General features: G+C 43.1%; 1 protein-coding gene across 2 annotated transcripts in view; it reads left to right on the top strand.

Moving 5' to 3' along the window:
• Positions 1–16,653, top strand: part of LIFR (LIF receptor subunit alpha) — a 76,680-nt gene that overhangs the window by 54,160 nt on the left and 5,867 nt on the right. The window contains exons 11-16 of one of the 2 annotated variants that reach the window (XM_067545552.1): positions 6,000–6,162; positions 6,271–6,341; positions 6,770–6,983; positions 8,947–9,126; positions 12,279–12,380; positions 14,296–14,463. In XM_067545552.1, the coding sequence (XP_067401653.1) occupies positions 6,000–6,162; positions 6,271–6,341; positions 6,770–6,983; positions 8,947–9,126; positions 12,279–12,380; positions 14,296–14,463 (898 nt within the window). Of the gene's footprint in view, positions 1–5,996; positions 6,163–6,270; positions 6,342–6,769; positions 6,984–8,946; positions 9,127–12,278; positions 12,381–14,295; positions 14,464–16,653 lie in introns of both variants that reach the window. The other variant, XM_067545551.1, reaches the window with a different exon arrangement.

Here is a 16,653-nt window from a genome sequence, read left to right as displayed (position 1 = left end):
GCCTCAGTGTCCCATTGGGGATGCAGTACCTGGGGGAGAAACCATCAACGAAAGGTGCCAGAGTCCCAGGCAGTTGGCCTCAGAGGCAATGGTCACCCCAATGGCTGTATGGGGGCGTAGGGGGTTTCCGGGGGGGGGGGGAGGGACCACAGTCCATCAACCCCTCAGAGATGCAGTTAGCACTTCAAGTACAAGGAAGGAGCTACCATGCGCCCTTGGATGACGGCTCAGCCCCACAGGCGGGGACTTCTATGGGGCCGCCTGTCGGCGGGAAGAGGGGCTGCAGCCTGCAGAGACCCCCCACCCGCCAGATGAAGCACGCTCCCAAGCCCTGGTTGATTCTAGAGCACACCGGGAACTGCTCAAGATGTGGCCTTCACCTGGGGGCTGGAGGCAGAGGAGCAAAGGGGGGGCATCAGACAACCTTTAAAATGCTACCGAAGGGCTCCACAGAGTGGTAGCCTTCCTGGCCTACAGAGGGGCGCTCAACATAGTGAGGGTCTCGCGGCAAAACCCCTCCTCCGTAGCCTGATGCCTAAATGAGCCAAGAGAAGTATTATGCCCAGCCGAGGGGTCTGAATACTGTTCACTACCCTGCTCCGGGTCCCTGGTGGTGGTTGCCGCCAACCACAGGGATAGGCAGCGCAGAAGGGCTCTACTCCAAAGAACAAGGGCAACTGCAAGCCAGACTTGTTTGGAGAAAACTTTATTCATTAATGCTACCAGCAAGTGGAAGGTGAGCCCTCGGGGGACTCAATGAGCCGCTTTGCTGAGGCCCTGCCCAGGAGCAGATGCTGAACCTGTATGCCATTGCAGAAGAAGGTACTACTGGATCTAGAGCAACGCTCCTGGCACCCTTAGTTGCTGCTGATTTGGTGGGCAGAGCCATACCCCATGTCATTTGCATGCCCAGAGGCTAGTAGCTACAATCCCGGGCTACCCCGAAAAGGTCCAGCAGCCCATCCAGGGCCCTTCCGTGTACAGGTCAGCCTTCTCATCGGTTGGGATAGAGGTGAAGCTGCATGGTCTCAGGGACCCCTAAACCATGCTCTGTTCCCTGGGCTGCTATGCACCACAGACTTTCAGGTATCAGGCAGGTTTCCAGGGACAGCAGCAGCAGAGATGCCAGCCACGGCCGTCTCGCGACCTGCGGGCAATAGGACAGAGTCAGGGGGTCTAGGAGACACCATCCACCCTGACTGGCTCCTTAGGCTCTCAGTAAGGGTCCTCTCGGCAATAGGGCAATCGGAAAAGGCCCCTTCTGCTGGTGATCACAAGGACAGCTTGGGTGAGCCAGAAGGCCTTCAGACCACTGGGTCCTTGAGATAGTTTGGCAAGCTAGGGCCTCCAGTCATCTCCTCCCCCCAGCCCCTCGACACCTTCCCCTTCCTCCCTCTCAGTGGCACTTTCACATCTAAGAGGTTGAGGGTGCCTCGGCCAGGAGTAGTGGGAGAGGTCCCGCAGGCGATGGCGAAAGAGTTTCTACTCGAGGTACTTCCTCGTCCCCCGAAAACAAAAACAAAAAAAAGGTGGGGGGATTTGAGGACGGTGGCAGACCTATGTCATCTCACAAATACCAAACAAGGGGCTCAAGTCTCTCATGGTCCCCCCAGCTCCAGTAGTGGAAACAGGAGCCCGGTATGCCACCCTGGATGTCAGGGATGCACATCCTCAAAGGTTCCTTCACTTCATAGGGGTTGACTCCCTCTAACGCTTTACGGCTTACTCCACAGTCTGTTACTTGGCTGATGGTGTTTACTGAAGACCTGGCAGTGGTAACTGCGTGCTGGACGGTGCACAATCTGCCCAGGCAGGCCCAGGTCCCAAGCCCAGAGCAGTGTGAGCTGGTCAGGCGTCTCTTGCGTCTGGCGGGTCCTGCTGGTAAACACACAAAGTTCATGTTAACTCAGGTGCAGCCTACGGAGTGCATTGGCGTGACTGGTTGCTTCCTGGACCAGACCTTCTTGCCCCAGCCATGCTGTGGGACAGAGTCCCTCAGGAGGGGCAACATGCACAAATGCCCTACAACAATGGCCAAATGTTGCCGACAGCCGATAGGTCACAGGGTGGCCTGCATCTATGGGGCAAGGATAGCTAGCCTGAAGCTTCGGCCATTTCAGTCATGGCCCCGGGATGCAGTATGAGAAGGCAGCTCTTGCACCGGGAGGCTACAATCCCTTCTCCTCCCCTCCCCCTCCAAAAAAACCCCAACAACAGCAAGCCCTAGCCTCCCGAGACTAGTGAACGACTCCTCGGGATGTGTGAAGGGGCGTTCCATTTATGGAACAGGCTCCTTCAGTTACCCTGATAGCGGCCGCCTCGAGCAGAGGGTAAAGTGCCATATAAGTGCTTGCCTCGGCTCACAAGGCATCTGGCCAAGGGAGGAGAGGCATTGGCACACCGATGTGAAGACCCGCAAAACACTCGCAAGGCTTGCGGAATGTCCCTGCACTTTATCGAAAGCAGGGAGGTACAGGTGCTGACAGACAGCATAGCGACCATGTACTACATAGACAGGTGGTGAGAGCCTACTTGTCAGCCTTATGAAGGGAACCTATTGGTCCTTAGGACCTGGCGGTGATCACTTCCCAGGGGTGAGGAACGGTGAGGCAGACCGCGTCAAGGGGTAACTCTTCCTCCCCACGAGGGGTCGCTGCTCCCACTAAGGACATCTACGACCGTCTGGAGGGGGGTTTTCAAAGGGAATCCATCTGTATCGGACTGCAGCATGAGGTGTCCGCAGTGCTGCTCTCTCCATGGTCAAGGGGCGGGGGCGCTTGCCAACGCCACGCCATTCGTCTGTAGTGGTCAGAGACCTTCACATTCACTTTCCCACCTTTCCCCTCCTGCATACAGTCCTGCTCAAAACGAGGAGGGGGCTAAACAAATGCCATCTCGATTGTTCCAGCTTGGCTATGCCAGCAGGGGTTCAGCATGCTGCTTGATTTCTTGATCGTCCTCCTCTGGAGCCTCCGAACCAGCGCGATCCCAGACCTGGACCCTCGACACCTCAGGGAGTGATAGATCAGTGGCCGAGAGGCGTTGAGCAAGCCACTTGGAACAAGCCTTGGGAGTACCGATGGGTATCAGGAAGCCCTCGACACAGCTCATGTACCGGGTTAAGTGGAAGTGGCTGTTGCCTGCCAGGGACAGTCCTGAGATACTCTGCCCAGCCTCTCGCCAGTGTAGGCAATCCAGGAAATACTTGCCGCAGTTAAAGCTCCTGGGACTGACCGTGGCGTCTCTGAAGGCCCACCTAGCAGCCGTATCAGCCTTCCATCAGCCGCTGGAAGGGAGATTGCGGTCTTCCCATCAGATGGCGGTTCGGTCCCTGAAGAGAGTGGGAGACTCTATCCGTAGGCCCACGACCCAGTGCCTCCCTGAGATCTTGACCTGGTCCTTCCCAGCCCACGGGCCCCTCCCTGAAACTCACGGCGTCATGCCGTCTACTCTGGCCTTCCGAGAAGGTGGCCTCCCTGGGGGTATTTACCTCGGGAAAGAAGGTTTCCAGGATCAGAGCTCTGATCTCAGAGCTCCTCCTTCATACTGTAGTATATAATATAAGGCTAAGTTGAGACTGCACCGGGTCCCCCCAGCCCAAGGTGATTGCTGAGTCTCATTGGACCAATCATATATTCTCCTCAGGTTTCCCCGAACCACACAGTTTGGAGGAGAGGAGAAGGCAGCACTCGCTAAAACGCGAATGAGGCCCTGGCTTCTGCATCAGATGTATGAGGCCATTCTGGAGAGCAATGCAGCGCTTCCTCACAGCATCCGATCAGATGAAAGATTCACCGGTCTCTGTCCGGTGCAATTTCCTTGTGAATAATTTCCTGCATCGCGTTCAGCCACGAGCAGGTGAAGGTGCTGCTTCTGGACGTCACAGCTCACCCAACAGAGCTCGAGCTCCATCTACAGCCTTCCTAGCGGAAGTGCTAGGACAGGGCATCTGCAAAGCAGTTGCCAGGCCGGCGGTGCATACCTTCACGTCCCACCACGCCTCTGTCCAAGGTATGGGAAGGAGTGGGCTTCAGCAGTGCTGGGCTGCAGGCAGCTTACCGCTAACTCCGGCCCACCTCCAAGGTATTGCTTGTTAGTCACCTATAGTGGAATGGATGTGAGCAAGCACTCGAAGAAGAAAACAAGGTTACTTACCAGTAACTGATGTTCTTCAAGATGTTACTCATGTCCATTCCACAATACACCCCACATCCCCGCCGCCAGAGTTGGCGGAAAGAAGGGACTGAGGGGTGTAGGGCCGGCAATGCCTCATATACTGTGGCATGTATGCAGGACTCCAGAGTGCGCCGGAACCGGCCCTACAGGATCTGCTAAGGGGAAAAAAGTTCCAGTAGCCGTGCACAGTGGCGCGCACTCACCTCTAGTGGAATGGACATGAGCAACACATCTCGATGAACATCAGTTACTGGTAAGTAACTGTGTTATTTATACTCTATGGTTTGAGAGATTTTGAATCCTTTGTGTGAATATTATAAAATGTGCTAAAAAGTATGTTAGGTACCACAAGTAAAAACCATACAGACTGCTTGAGGGTTTGAGTGGGAGAGGAAAAAGAAACAACACTTAGACATGAGTAAGTTTAGACCTCGATGGCTGCTATTGAAACGCAGACCAAAACTTTCCAACAGATCTAGCTTTGCTACCTTGTTCTCCAGACACTAAAGTATAAATGAACAGGTGGACAAGGTATAGTGTAATCAAGGAATAACTGTAAAATTATCAATACTGCAAGATGTTTTGGTGACAGTGGCAGAAGCTTTCCACCCATATGCTCAATTGTTGGCTTTTTAACATTTTCTATTTGTCATTTGGATTAGAAAAAGAATTATAATTAATTTCAGACTAAAATTCACTCTGGAGACAAATCCTTGGCAGCCAGGATGCATGTGTATTTATAACTAGATTCAGTAAGAAATGTTCCCAGGATCATGATTTCTCACAGCAGCTATGGAACTGAGGGACTGTGTACAATTTATAGTGGGATGCATTTTGTGTCACTATTATACACTGTTTTAAGTACTTTAAACTGAATACTGTGCAGTTGACTATTTATACTAAAACCTGATTAGGATTATGTTTGCTTTCCTTTGAAGGAAAAAGGAGCACTCAGTGGGAATACTGTTACTGGTCTATATTTTATTTGAACAATATCAATGGTGGTCAAGCGGTTTATCTCTAGTATGCTTTGTGCAGGCACCAGTTTAGGAAAGAAGAATAATATTTATCTGTCCAGGTTCTCATACCATGCCCATCACTGTGAGAATATGAGCACCATGGATGAAATCCTGAACCCATTGAAATCAGTGGGGATTTTGCCATTGATTTCAGTAGAGTCAGGATTTCATGCATATGTAGAAAGTGTGTTCAGTGACAGTAGCTGTTGTATATAGTCTAATGGAACCAGCTCAAAAGAAAAAGGTATTCAAATTATGGTCAGTGGATCACCAGTCACCTGAAGAGTCCTTTCTGGTGATTCAGAGAGTGAAATATTTTTGAAAGTCAAACGGTAGGGGATTGGAAAAGTGGAGAAATGTCAGCTTAGTGATTACTCTTCTCCTTTATTATTCCCGTTATCACATGGGAGATAGCATCTAATGTTGACAATGTAGTATATACCCACGTGTGTTTTAAAGTAGTTATCAGTATTTTAATTTCTGTACTGAAAAACTTTCACCGGTAAAAGGTGATTTTTTGTAAAATATTTTCCTTATATATATTTTCTTTCATTTACATTTATTTCCCCATATATTCTGGTTTGTAGGCTTTTTGGCACACATCCCCTTTGTTCCCCCTAGAAGAGACTACATACCACTAGACTTTGTATAACAGATTCTTCATAAATAATTGCACAGATACCTGATTGTACATATTTAATACTGCAGTTGATTTTCAAAAAACATTATTTCAGGTGGTGGTTCTAGCATGATACAGGAGGGGGAAACATTTTCATATAGAATTCTATTAATTCTTAACAGCAGAATGTCTCAGTGGCTGGTGCAGAAAACTCAAATTACAGAGCTCGGGTGGACGCATTACATCCATATATCACAAACACATTCAGGGTGCGCTGTTCTGCTTCTGAGCACTTCTGGAGATGGAGTAAATGGAGTGAGGAAAAGAAGCTCACAACTTTGGAAGCCCGTAAGTTTACTGAACTGTCTTTTATGTCAAAATATTGAACTTGTAAGCCACATACTTAACCAAGTTACCTAATGGTTTTATATATACATATATAATCTTCTTTCTTAGCTCCTGCAAGAGGACCAGATATCTGGAGAGAGAGAAGTCCTGTCAGAGAAACTCTAAAAATCTTTTGGAAGGTATGTACTTCTGTGTGTTTGTCACTTTTTTTTACATACTTTCAATATGTGCAAAGTTTATAGCCAGTACATCTAATTGTTCTTAAATATTTTATCATGCCTTTACTCAGAAAGAAAATTAGTGTCCTAAACTAAAACATGATTATCCCAGAAATGATTTTTCTGATATTTTTTAAAAAGTAGATGTATTACTAAAAATAGCTGCATATAGAATTAAGTAGGATTTCACATACTGAATAACTACCTTAAATTTATCCCTTTGAGAGTTGTCTTAGGTGCTCATGTGTTAACTCCAAAAAATATTCTTGCTTTACTGTCTTTTTTGCTTGGTAAACCCAATTCTGAGTATTAGATGCATGTAAGCTTGTGTCCTGATTTTTAACAATAGTTTTGCTTTTTTATGTGATTTGTGCTTTTTTGTTGCATAGCCGTTACTTCTTTCTGAAGCAAATGGAATAATACTGTCTTATGAAGTGTCATGTTACCTGCAAGAGACAATGCTGAAGGCCCATGAGGTCCCTGGACCCTTGAACAGCACTGAATTAAAACTTGGGGGAAATGATTGCTTAATTAGTGTTGTAGCCAAAAATCGTGCTGGCTCATCTCCCCCTTCTAGAATAACTAGTGTGGATATTCCAAGTGGTGAGTACTTGATTCAAAGATTTAAAACATTCAAAGCTTGTGGAAAAGCTGGGTTGTTTTAGCTGATTTGTGCAAGTAATGAGTGCTTTTTTTCAATCTATAGTCAATGCTTTGTTTAAGTGCAGTGTCTGACCAGTAAATTATATCCTTCGTATAGAAGGAAGGTAGCAGTTACAGGCAAGGTTGCTGTGTTGCAGTTTTCTGGAGACCTCCCAGTAATAACAAGGAAGAGGCTCAATCTTTGGCACAAATCTTCAATTTTTAGGAGGTTTTATTTATTTTTGTGCAATCTTTTTGACCCAAATGAATATGATTAAATGTTAGAGGATCAAAATGGGTTTCTCTTGCACTGGAATCTCCTCAATGTTGCATGGTTATTTAATAGTTTTCTACTCTGTCGGACTCTAACATCAACTAAATGCATTTGTAGTTGATCACATGAAGGGAGAATGTTAATTGAGTTAATCAATAATGTGCCTGAATCATGATGTGGTGTCAAAAGCAGGGGCTTGAAGGCAAGGCAGATATATTGAGGCCTCCCATTTAAGATATTTAAAATTGCTCTTAGTAGTAGTGGACTACCCTCCTATATGTGAAGGAAAAGCTTTGGGGTACATTGATTTTGGGGCAAATGCCAGGGAAAGGGCAGCAGATCATGCTGTGCTGTGACCTGTTCTAAGGCACATGTGTGACCCTTACGCCCATGTGGGCATATCTGAAGGTCACAGTTGTGCGCTTTCTGTCTGAAGTTCTGAAAAGAAAATCATATCTCTTTAGGCAAAAATGTGTTTTGTTTGAGGTTTATAGTTTGGATGTCATGACTATGATCTCACATTATCCAGGATAAGTTTCATCCTCAGGCTAAATAGCCTTCAGTTCCTCTATAGCCCCCCATACCTGTTAATTTATCACTGCATATGTGAAGGAAAAGGAATTGGGCAAGACAGATAAATTAATGGAATCACTTTAATAACACCCCACTTTTGACTGTACAGCCTGCGTATACTTTTAACATCTATAAGAGAGAAATGTTTCTGATGCTTGAGACAGGTTTCAAGAAAGAATTTAAAAGGAAGCAAAAACTACTTCATATCCTACTTAATTTGAGCTACCAACATAATTGAAAAGATACAATACAGGAGAAGAAAACTACCTATGCAGGTGCTTATCTGGCCTCCATCACGGGAGTATCTGTGCTGCTAGTGAAACCGAAGTCTTGTTTAGACGGCAGCAAAGAGATGCACATCATACAGTGTAGATGTGCACCACTTCAATATTTAGTGTTGCTTTTTGCTGAGAAAATACTATTGAGCCTGCAGTCAGTAAATTAATTTCATATTTACACACTTCTAGATATAAAATACTATTCAAGTGTCCTATAAAGATGCATTCTAACGTGTGATTTTCTGGAATGTTCAACTTTTTAGAAACACTGCATTTCAGGGTTTTTAAAAACAGTTTAAGAACTTGCCCTTTCTATACATTTATCCTTCTTTCTCTCCATTTGATGTGACTATGAATACAAAAAGAAATGAAATTGACATTTCCTTAAGTGGAAACTCAACGATATTTTCTTCTAAAAAATAGTTCTGCTAGCACACAACATGCATTCAAACAGAACATCCAGTATTTACATAGGCCTTTAATATTCACAACACCTCCAGTCTTGCATGCCTAAGAACATTTAAAAAAAAAAAACTCAAGAAAAGTTGAGGAGTGAATGGATGGAAGGAATTTCTCTTTTTGGTGTCAATTTGAATGACTGAGATTTGACTTACAGAGTGCCTCAAAAATATAGTATAATTTACTCCTTCAATTTCACAGAGCCAGTGGTGTGATCCTATTTCCTAGAATGAACACGACACCTGTTTTTAAGAACTTTAGTTCAGGCTTCAAGAAAGCCCTTTGAGCTAAAGATAGAGGGTTGAACTCTGATGGTTTTTATATATTCTCTTTATTGCAGACAATGTCAAAACAGAGCAGGCAATTGCAACAGGAAATGGAATTTACCTTTCTTGGTATTCTGACCCCAATGTGACCTGCGGCTACACAGTAAAATGGTGTTATTCATCTGGATCTGAGCCCTGTAATGTTGACTGGGAAACATTTCCTTCAAATACAACAGATGCTTTGATAAAATCTGGTAAGATAAAATCATTGTTTAAATTAGGCTTTCTAGTTCAAAGCTTGCAAAGCATACTGTCTTTGCAAGTGAATCCATAAAATTATCAGTGGAAAGGATAAAAGACACTGATGCTATTTTTAAACACCTTCTTTGTGCTGATTTCTGTTGACTTTTCACTCTCCTCTGCTGTCTCCGTCAATCTCATAGTTCTTGATTTAACTTTTTTTTTTTTTGCACTTTGCATAATGGTTTGAAGTTGCTAAAAGAAATGTAGCTGATGCCCAACTTTCAGCATTCTATAAAATTGCTAAAATCCAGGGCATATCTTCCAGATTCCAAATGTACCACTCTGCATCTAGGACACCTGAGGGGTGGGGGGAATAACGCATTTTTTGAGAGTGTGAGAAAGTGTGAGATCCCTCTATTCACTTGTCATATATAAACAGTTGACTTTTCCTGGAGCAAGGTACACCCTGGGTATCATGGGTAGGCTAAAAAATAAAAGCAAAAGGCAGGTATGGTAGGAATAGTGGGGAGCAAAATGGGGAGAAAAGAAATAAGGAGGGGCAGAGGCATATTTTCTGATGTCCAAGAGGGCATTACATAGACTAGAAAATAATGAATTAAATGTAAAGGTGCCCATGTAGAGCCAGCATTTAAGACTTAGTCACCTAGAGCCTCAACCCTACAATGAGATTCTTGTAGTAAGACGCTTGTAACTGCCTGGAGTCCAGTTGACTGCATGGAGACTCCCAGCACTCTTAGGGATCTACCCACATGCATCAAAGTGTAGGCTCAAGGTATGAGCATTTAATTGCACTTTCTGCAGCTTCACGGAGAGTCAAGGGCATTCAGCACTTTGGAGGACTGAGCCTTTTGTCATCTTCTAGAATGATAGATACGTAGGGCTGGAAGAGACCTCGAGAAGCGAAGTCTGGCCCCTTTCGCTGTGGCAGGACCAAATAGCCTAGATAATTCCTGTCAGGTGTTTGTCCAACCTGTTCTTAAAAGCCCCTAATGCTGGGAATTCCACAACCTCCTTTAGAAGCCTATTCCAGAGATTAACTACCCTTATAGATAGGTTTTTCATAATATCTAACCTAAATCTCCCTTGCTACAGTTTAAGCCAATTACTTCCTGTCCTACCTTCAGTGAAATGGAGAACTGTTGATCCTCATCCTCTTTATAACAGCCCTTAGCATATTGTGAAGACTGTTATCTGGTCCCTCCTCAGTCTTCTTTTCTCAAGACTAAACATGCCCAGTTTTTCTCACCTTTCTTCATGGGTCAGGTTTTCTAAACATTTTATCATTTATTAAATTATTGTTCTCTCTGGACTCTCTCCAGTTTGTCTACTTCTTTCCCAAAGTTTGGCACCAAGAATTGAGCACAGTATTTCTGCTGAGGCCTCACCAGTGCCAAGTAGAGAAAGACCATTATCTCCTGTGTCTGACATATGAAACTCCTGTTAATACACCCCAGAATATTAACCTTTTTAACAGATGCATGTTGACTCATATTCAATTTGTGATCCATTATAACACCAGATCCTTTTCAGCTGTGCTACCACACAGGCACTTCTTTCCCATGGTATAGCTGTGCATTTGATTATTCCTTTTTAGGTATTTTGCACTTGTCTTTATTGAATTTCATCTTGTTGAATTCAGACCAATTCTTCAATATGTCAAGAGAGTTTTGAATTTTAATCTTGTCTTCCAAAGTGCTTGCAAACCCCTCCAAGGTTCGTGTCATCTTCAGATTTTATAAGCATACTCTCTACTCCATTGTCCAAGACATTTGATGAAATTATGAAATAGTACCCCATCGAGGGCTGGCCCTTATGGGACTCCACTAGATATGCCCTTCAAGTTTGAGAGCAAACCATTGATGATTACTCTTTGACTACAGTCTCTTTACCAGTTGCATACCAACATTACATTAATATTATCTATAACACATCTCCCTAGTTTGCTTATGAGAATGTCATTTGGGACTGTGTCAAAAGGCTCACTAAAATCCAGATGGATCACATCAACTGCATTCCTCCCATCCACTAGGCCAGTAACCCTGTGAAAGAAGGAAATTAGGTTGGTGTAGCATGATTTGTTCTTGACAAATCAATGCTGGCTATTCCTTAATCCTCCAGGTGCTTATAAATTGACTGTTTAATAATTTGTTCCATGTATCCAAGTTAGGTTAACTGGTCTGTAATTCCCCAGGTCCTCTTTGTTCCCCTTTTTAAAGATAGATACTATGTTTGCTCTTCTCCAGTCTTGCTGTTCTGCAGTCTTGTAGGACCTCACAAATACTCCAGGAGTTCTCAGAGATAATTGCTAATGGTTCTGAGACTGTTCCAGCCAGTGGCATATGGAGGGTCTCTGGCGCCCGAGGGCCAAGCCTATATTTGTGCCCCCCCACACCTCATGCCTCCCCCCACACAAGGCAGGAGGGGACCTGGCGCCACCTACCAGCTGTCCTGGGACAGGGGGTCTGTACCTGTGGGGGGAGATGAATGACAGGGGGAGGGTCAAATTCATCTTTCCTTTGCATTGGGACAGTCTGCAGTTGTGCCTTTAATATTGTCTCCTTGTGAAACTGCTAGCTCTCCTGAACTCCTTTTTCCCCTTTGATTTTCTTCCCCTGGGACCTTCCCCCTTGTTTAGAGAGAGAACAACAATGTATGTTTTATACAAATTCGGTTCAAGCCTTGAGTTCATTATTGAAGAGAGTGGTTACCCTTAATAACAGCGCTATAATGGATGTGGCTATAATAACTAAGGAGAAATCAGTTGATGATGGGAAGGGGAAAGAAGTAGCATGACCGCCTTGAAGGAAAAATAGCATTTCTGGTAACATGAAGTGTGTTTTCATAATGGAAAGCAGTAATTTGTGCTGCTTCCAACATTTTTGTAATGACATTTGTTTAGATTTTCTAGGTTGCTCTGGAGGGTCAAAATTATTTACTGATTCTGAACTGTGTGTGTAATGGTACAGCTTTTGTGTATAAATACTGTAGGGATTAAATAGGGAAAATATTTATATGTAAATTCCATATGGTCTAATTATTTGTGCTGTTACTTTAAATGTGTGTGTATAAAAAATATGCATGTAAAAGCTAAAATATAACTCTTGCTAAAAAGATTTTGCTTACCAGTGATGTTCTTCTGCAGCTCTGTTTCAACCTGGTGTGAGATACAATTTTTCACTATATGGCTGCAAACATAATGGATATCAGTTATTACAGACTATAACTGGATATATGAAAGAATTGCGTAAGTGCATTTTATTTAGATCCTTTAGAAATACAAGATAAAATAAATGTGACTAACCTGTTCTAATCTACACTAGATAAATTAGAAGATAAGTCTTAAAGCAGAATCTCCTTACTGCTGCATATTTCCGTTCTCTTTCAGTGCTGCCAACCTTTAGAGTTAATTAATTAAGTTTTAAATATATCACATATTCACTAATTCAGTAAACTTCCACTCTCTGTATCATAGCTGGTTCTTATTCTGTTGTCTGAAAACAAGATTGATATTATTGCAGAATATACGGGAAAGAGGATACAGAAGATAAAATGAGAATTCAGCACTAAAAAGTTTGAGTAAATGGCATTATGAAATTCCATCTTACTCAATTCTATTACAAATGTGCTTATTTTGCAAGGCAAAAGATGTTTTTTCCAACTGTCACCCCCCACAATGTTATCTTGGGTTTTGATGGTTGGTTGGCTTCCATATGCACATCATTAGCAGAGGTTGTGCATCCAAATTATGCCCTTTGTTGTGCTCATGTAACTGTATCATCTTCAGATTATGCTGTGTGACATCTGTGCATTCCCATTTACAGCTAGTAAGATTGCACAGGGGTCATTGAGAACTTGATTTGAATTCAGTGATTGTTGTATAGGTGAAGCTGAGAGTATAATTTGGGCTTCAAGGAACCATTATTATTGATCTTCTGCAGTGTGAATATAACTATAACTGGGCAAAAATTTTTGGCCAAAACTCTCCCTCTCCCTCACCCCCAAAGAATCAGCTTCAGGTTGACTGAAATGTTTTGTGAATGCAGCTCAAATTCACCAATTTTTTTTGGTTGGAAAACAAAAACAAAAAAATTATGGAAAAATTAAAACATTCCCTCTCGATGCTTTTCTAAACAAGAAAAGTGTAAATTCTTTTTATTCGAAACATGTTTTTGGTTCAATTTTGCTGCAATTTTACTTTTTTTAAAAGAGATTTAAAAAATGAAAAGTTTTTTGTTTTGGGTTATATAAAATGCGGGGGTTTTTTTTCCCCCAAGCCAAAACATATACATTTTCATTACTTCTTTGGGTCACCAGAACATTTTAAAAAATTGCCTTTGGCTCGATGCAAAATAATTTTTTTTGTTTGACCACTGAACTGAAAAATCAGTTAGTCACACAGCTCTAATCTTGACTGCTGAAGCCAAAGTGAATTTGTGAGGCTCTCAGTTAGTTTGCAAGTAAAAATATGTCTGTGTATATTTGGTATTGAAATCAATGAGACACAATGAATAAGGAAACCTACAATGTTCTTTATATCTAGATCACTTTTTAGAGTAGAATTGCATTTTTAAATTATGAATATATAAATCACCTCATTACTTACAATTTCATCTCCTCCCTTACATTATTATTGTATTTACAGAATTTACATAGGTACTTCTATTTGCATTTATATCTCTTGCTGGTACTGACTTGGAATGCCTTATATGTTTAAGGACCACCCCTCCACCCCCTTTCTTTCTATGTTACAGCCATTTGAAAATGAGACCTCTTCTACTAAATTGCATCTTTCTGAACGTTTGCATAATCTGGGTTTATTTTTAATGTGTGTGCATACTGCAAACAGGGAGCATCTTTTTGTTCTCTCTTTGTATAATGCTTAGAACAATAGGGTCCTTGCCCATGACTGGAATTAGCAGATGCTCCTGCAATACAAATTATTGGTGATAATATGCCAACAGGGAGGTTGATGCAGTGACACCTGGCTAATGTCACCTACATTTTCTTTCCTTCTTGGAAAGGGAAAAAAATTATCTAGAAAATTTCCAGTGTCACAATTAACACGTCAGTCCTAATAATAATGGTGTGATACTAACATAGTCATAAGCATATAGTGAAGGATAGTTGTTTAACAATTTTTTTTCCAATTCTTTCCACAGCTCCAAAGGTAGCACCAAATTTTACTGTAGCAGAAACCTCTTCAGATTCAGTATTAGTAAAATGGGAAGACATTCCTGTTGAAGACTGCCAGGGGTTTTTAAAGGGATATATGCTTTACTTTGCAAAAGGGAAGAGAGGTGCTTCGAAGCCCAGTTATTTGGAAGAAGGTAAATAAAATACATGGTCCTCAATTTTCCTGTGAACTCCCAGTGCTTGCTAATGAGTAATCCTTTAAGAAACAAATGTTTAAATGCAGTTCATTTGGCATTATTCAGCATCTGAATTGCCCTTTAAGAACTGGTGAAGACTTAAAATACTAATGGCTCATGTGGGCAAGAGTAGGTGCTCTGAGTAGAATTTCTAATTGATTAAGGTATCAGCGAATCACAGAAGATTAGAGTTGGAAGGGACCTCAGGAGGTCATCTAGTTCAATCCCCTGCTCAAAGCAGGACCAACCCCAACTAAATCATCCCAGCCAGGGCTTTGTCAAGCTGTTCCTTAAAAATCTCCAAGGATGGAGATTCCACCACCTCCTTAGGTAACCCATTCCAGTGCTTCCCACCCTCCTAGTGAAAAAGTTTTTCCTAATATCCAGCCTAGACCTAGACTAAACTGCAACTTGAGACCATTGCTACTTGTTCTGTCAACTGCCACCACTGACAACAGCCTAGCTCCATCCTCCCTAGAATCCCCCTTCAGGTAGTTGAAAGTTGCTATAAAATCCCCCCTCATTCTTCTCTTCTACAGACGAAATAAGCCCAGTTCCCTCAGCCATTTCTCATAAGTCTCATGCCCCTAATCATTTTTGTTGCCCTTCACTGGACTCTGTCCCATTTGTCCATATCCTTTTCTGTAGTGGGGAGTGAAAACTGGACACAGTACTCCAAATGTGGCCTCACCAGTGTTGAATAGAGGGGAATACTCACTTCCTTCAATCTGCTGGCAATGCTCCTACTAATGCAGCCCAAAATGCTGTTAGGCTTCTTAGCAATAAGGACACGCTGTTGACTCATATCATGCTTCTTGTCCACCGAAATCCCCAGGTCCTTTTCTTCAGAACTGCTGCTTAGCCAGTCGGTCCCCAGTCTGTAGCAGTCCATGGGATTCTTCCGTCTGTAGTGCAGGAGTCTGCACTTGTCCTTGTTGAACCTCATCAGATTTCTTTTGGCCCAATCCTTCTATTTGTCTAGGTGACTCTGAATTCTATCCCTATTTACCACTCCCCCCAGCTTGGTGTCATCCGTGAACTTTTTGAGCATGCAATCCACCCCATCAACCCGATCATTAATGAAGATGTTGAACAAAACTGGCGCCAGGACCAATTCCTGGGGCACTCCACTTGATACCAGCTGCCAGCTAGACATCGAGCCATTGATCACTCCTTGTTGCACCCGACAGTCCAGCCAGTTTTCTATCTACCTTATATTCCATTCATCCAAGCATTTCAAAATGGATTCCTTGAGGACCTGCTCCATGATTTTTCTAGGGACTGAGGTGAGGCTGGCTGGTCTGTAGTTCCCCAGATCTTCCTCCTTCCTTTTTTTGAAAATGGGCACTATATTTGCCGTTTTCCAGTTGTCCAGGACCTCCCGCAGTTGACATGATCTTTCAAAGATAATGGCTGTGCAATCACATCAGCCAACTCCCTCAGCGCCCTCGGATGCATTGCGTCTGGCCCCATGGGTTTGTGCATGTCCACCTTTTCTAAATAGTTCTGAACCTCTTCTTTCACCATTGAAGGCTGCTCACCTCCTCATCGTATTGTGCTGCCCAATGCAGTAGTTTGGGGACTGTCCTTGTCTATGAAGACAGAGGCAAAAAAAAGCACTTAGTACTTCAGTTTTTTCCACCTCCTCTGTCACTACGTTGCCTCCCCCATTCAGTAAGGGACCCACAGTTTCTCTGACCACCTTCTTGTTGCTAACATACCTGTACCCACATCACACAAGTCACCATAACAAGCAACACCCAGTCTTTGAGGAAAACACTTAATGAGAAGAGAGAGTGAAAATGGGGAACCCTCCAGCACTGGATTTGAGTGCATTGGCAATGTGGTTTGGATAATGTTGCATTGCCGTTGCTCTGGTCTGTAGATAAACAGAATTCCAGTTTCTTCCCTGCCAGTGTGATACTTTTCATTCAGTTCATTCCAAAATTGATAATTGTGGTAGTGTGCAAATGATACACGAAATAACCTTATAAACCTTAATTGCACTTACCAGAGATGTTCTGAAATGTAATTGTATGAAGGCTGTAGCAAATGGCGCAGTTCAATTCATGTCATCTTTGTTTTTAACTTGGAGTTTATTAATGATTAGTCTGCCATAATCCTTTTCCTTCACTCTTTGAGCTTGTC

Source organism: Emydura macquarii, unplaced genomic scaffold (genome assembly GCF_026122565.2).
Source record: "Emydura macquarii macquarii isolate MOO-44397 ecotype Brisbane River unplaced genomic scaffold, CSIRO-AGI_Emac_v2 contig_1045, whole genome shotgun sequence".
NCBI lineage: Eukaryota > Metazoa > Chordata > Testudines > Chelidae > Emydura > Emydura macquarii.
Note: the sequence above shows the minus strand (reverse complement) of the source record. Positions and strands in the feature narration are given on the sequence as shown.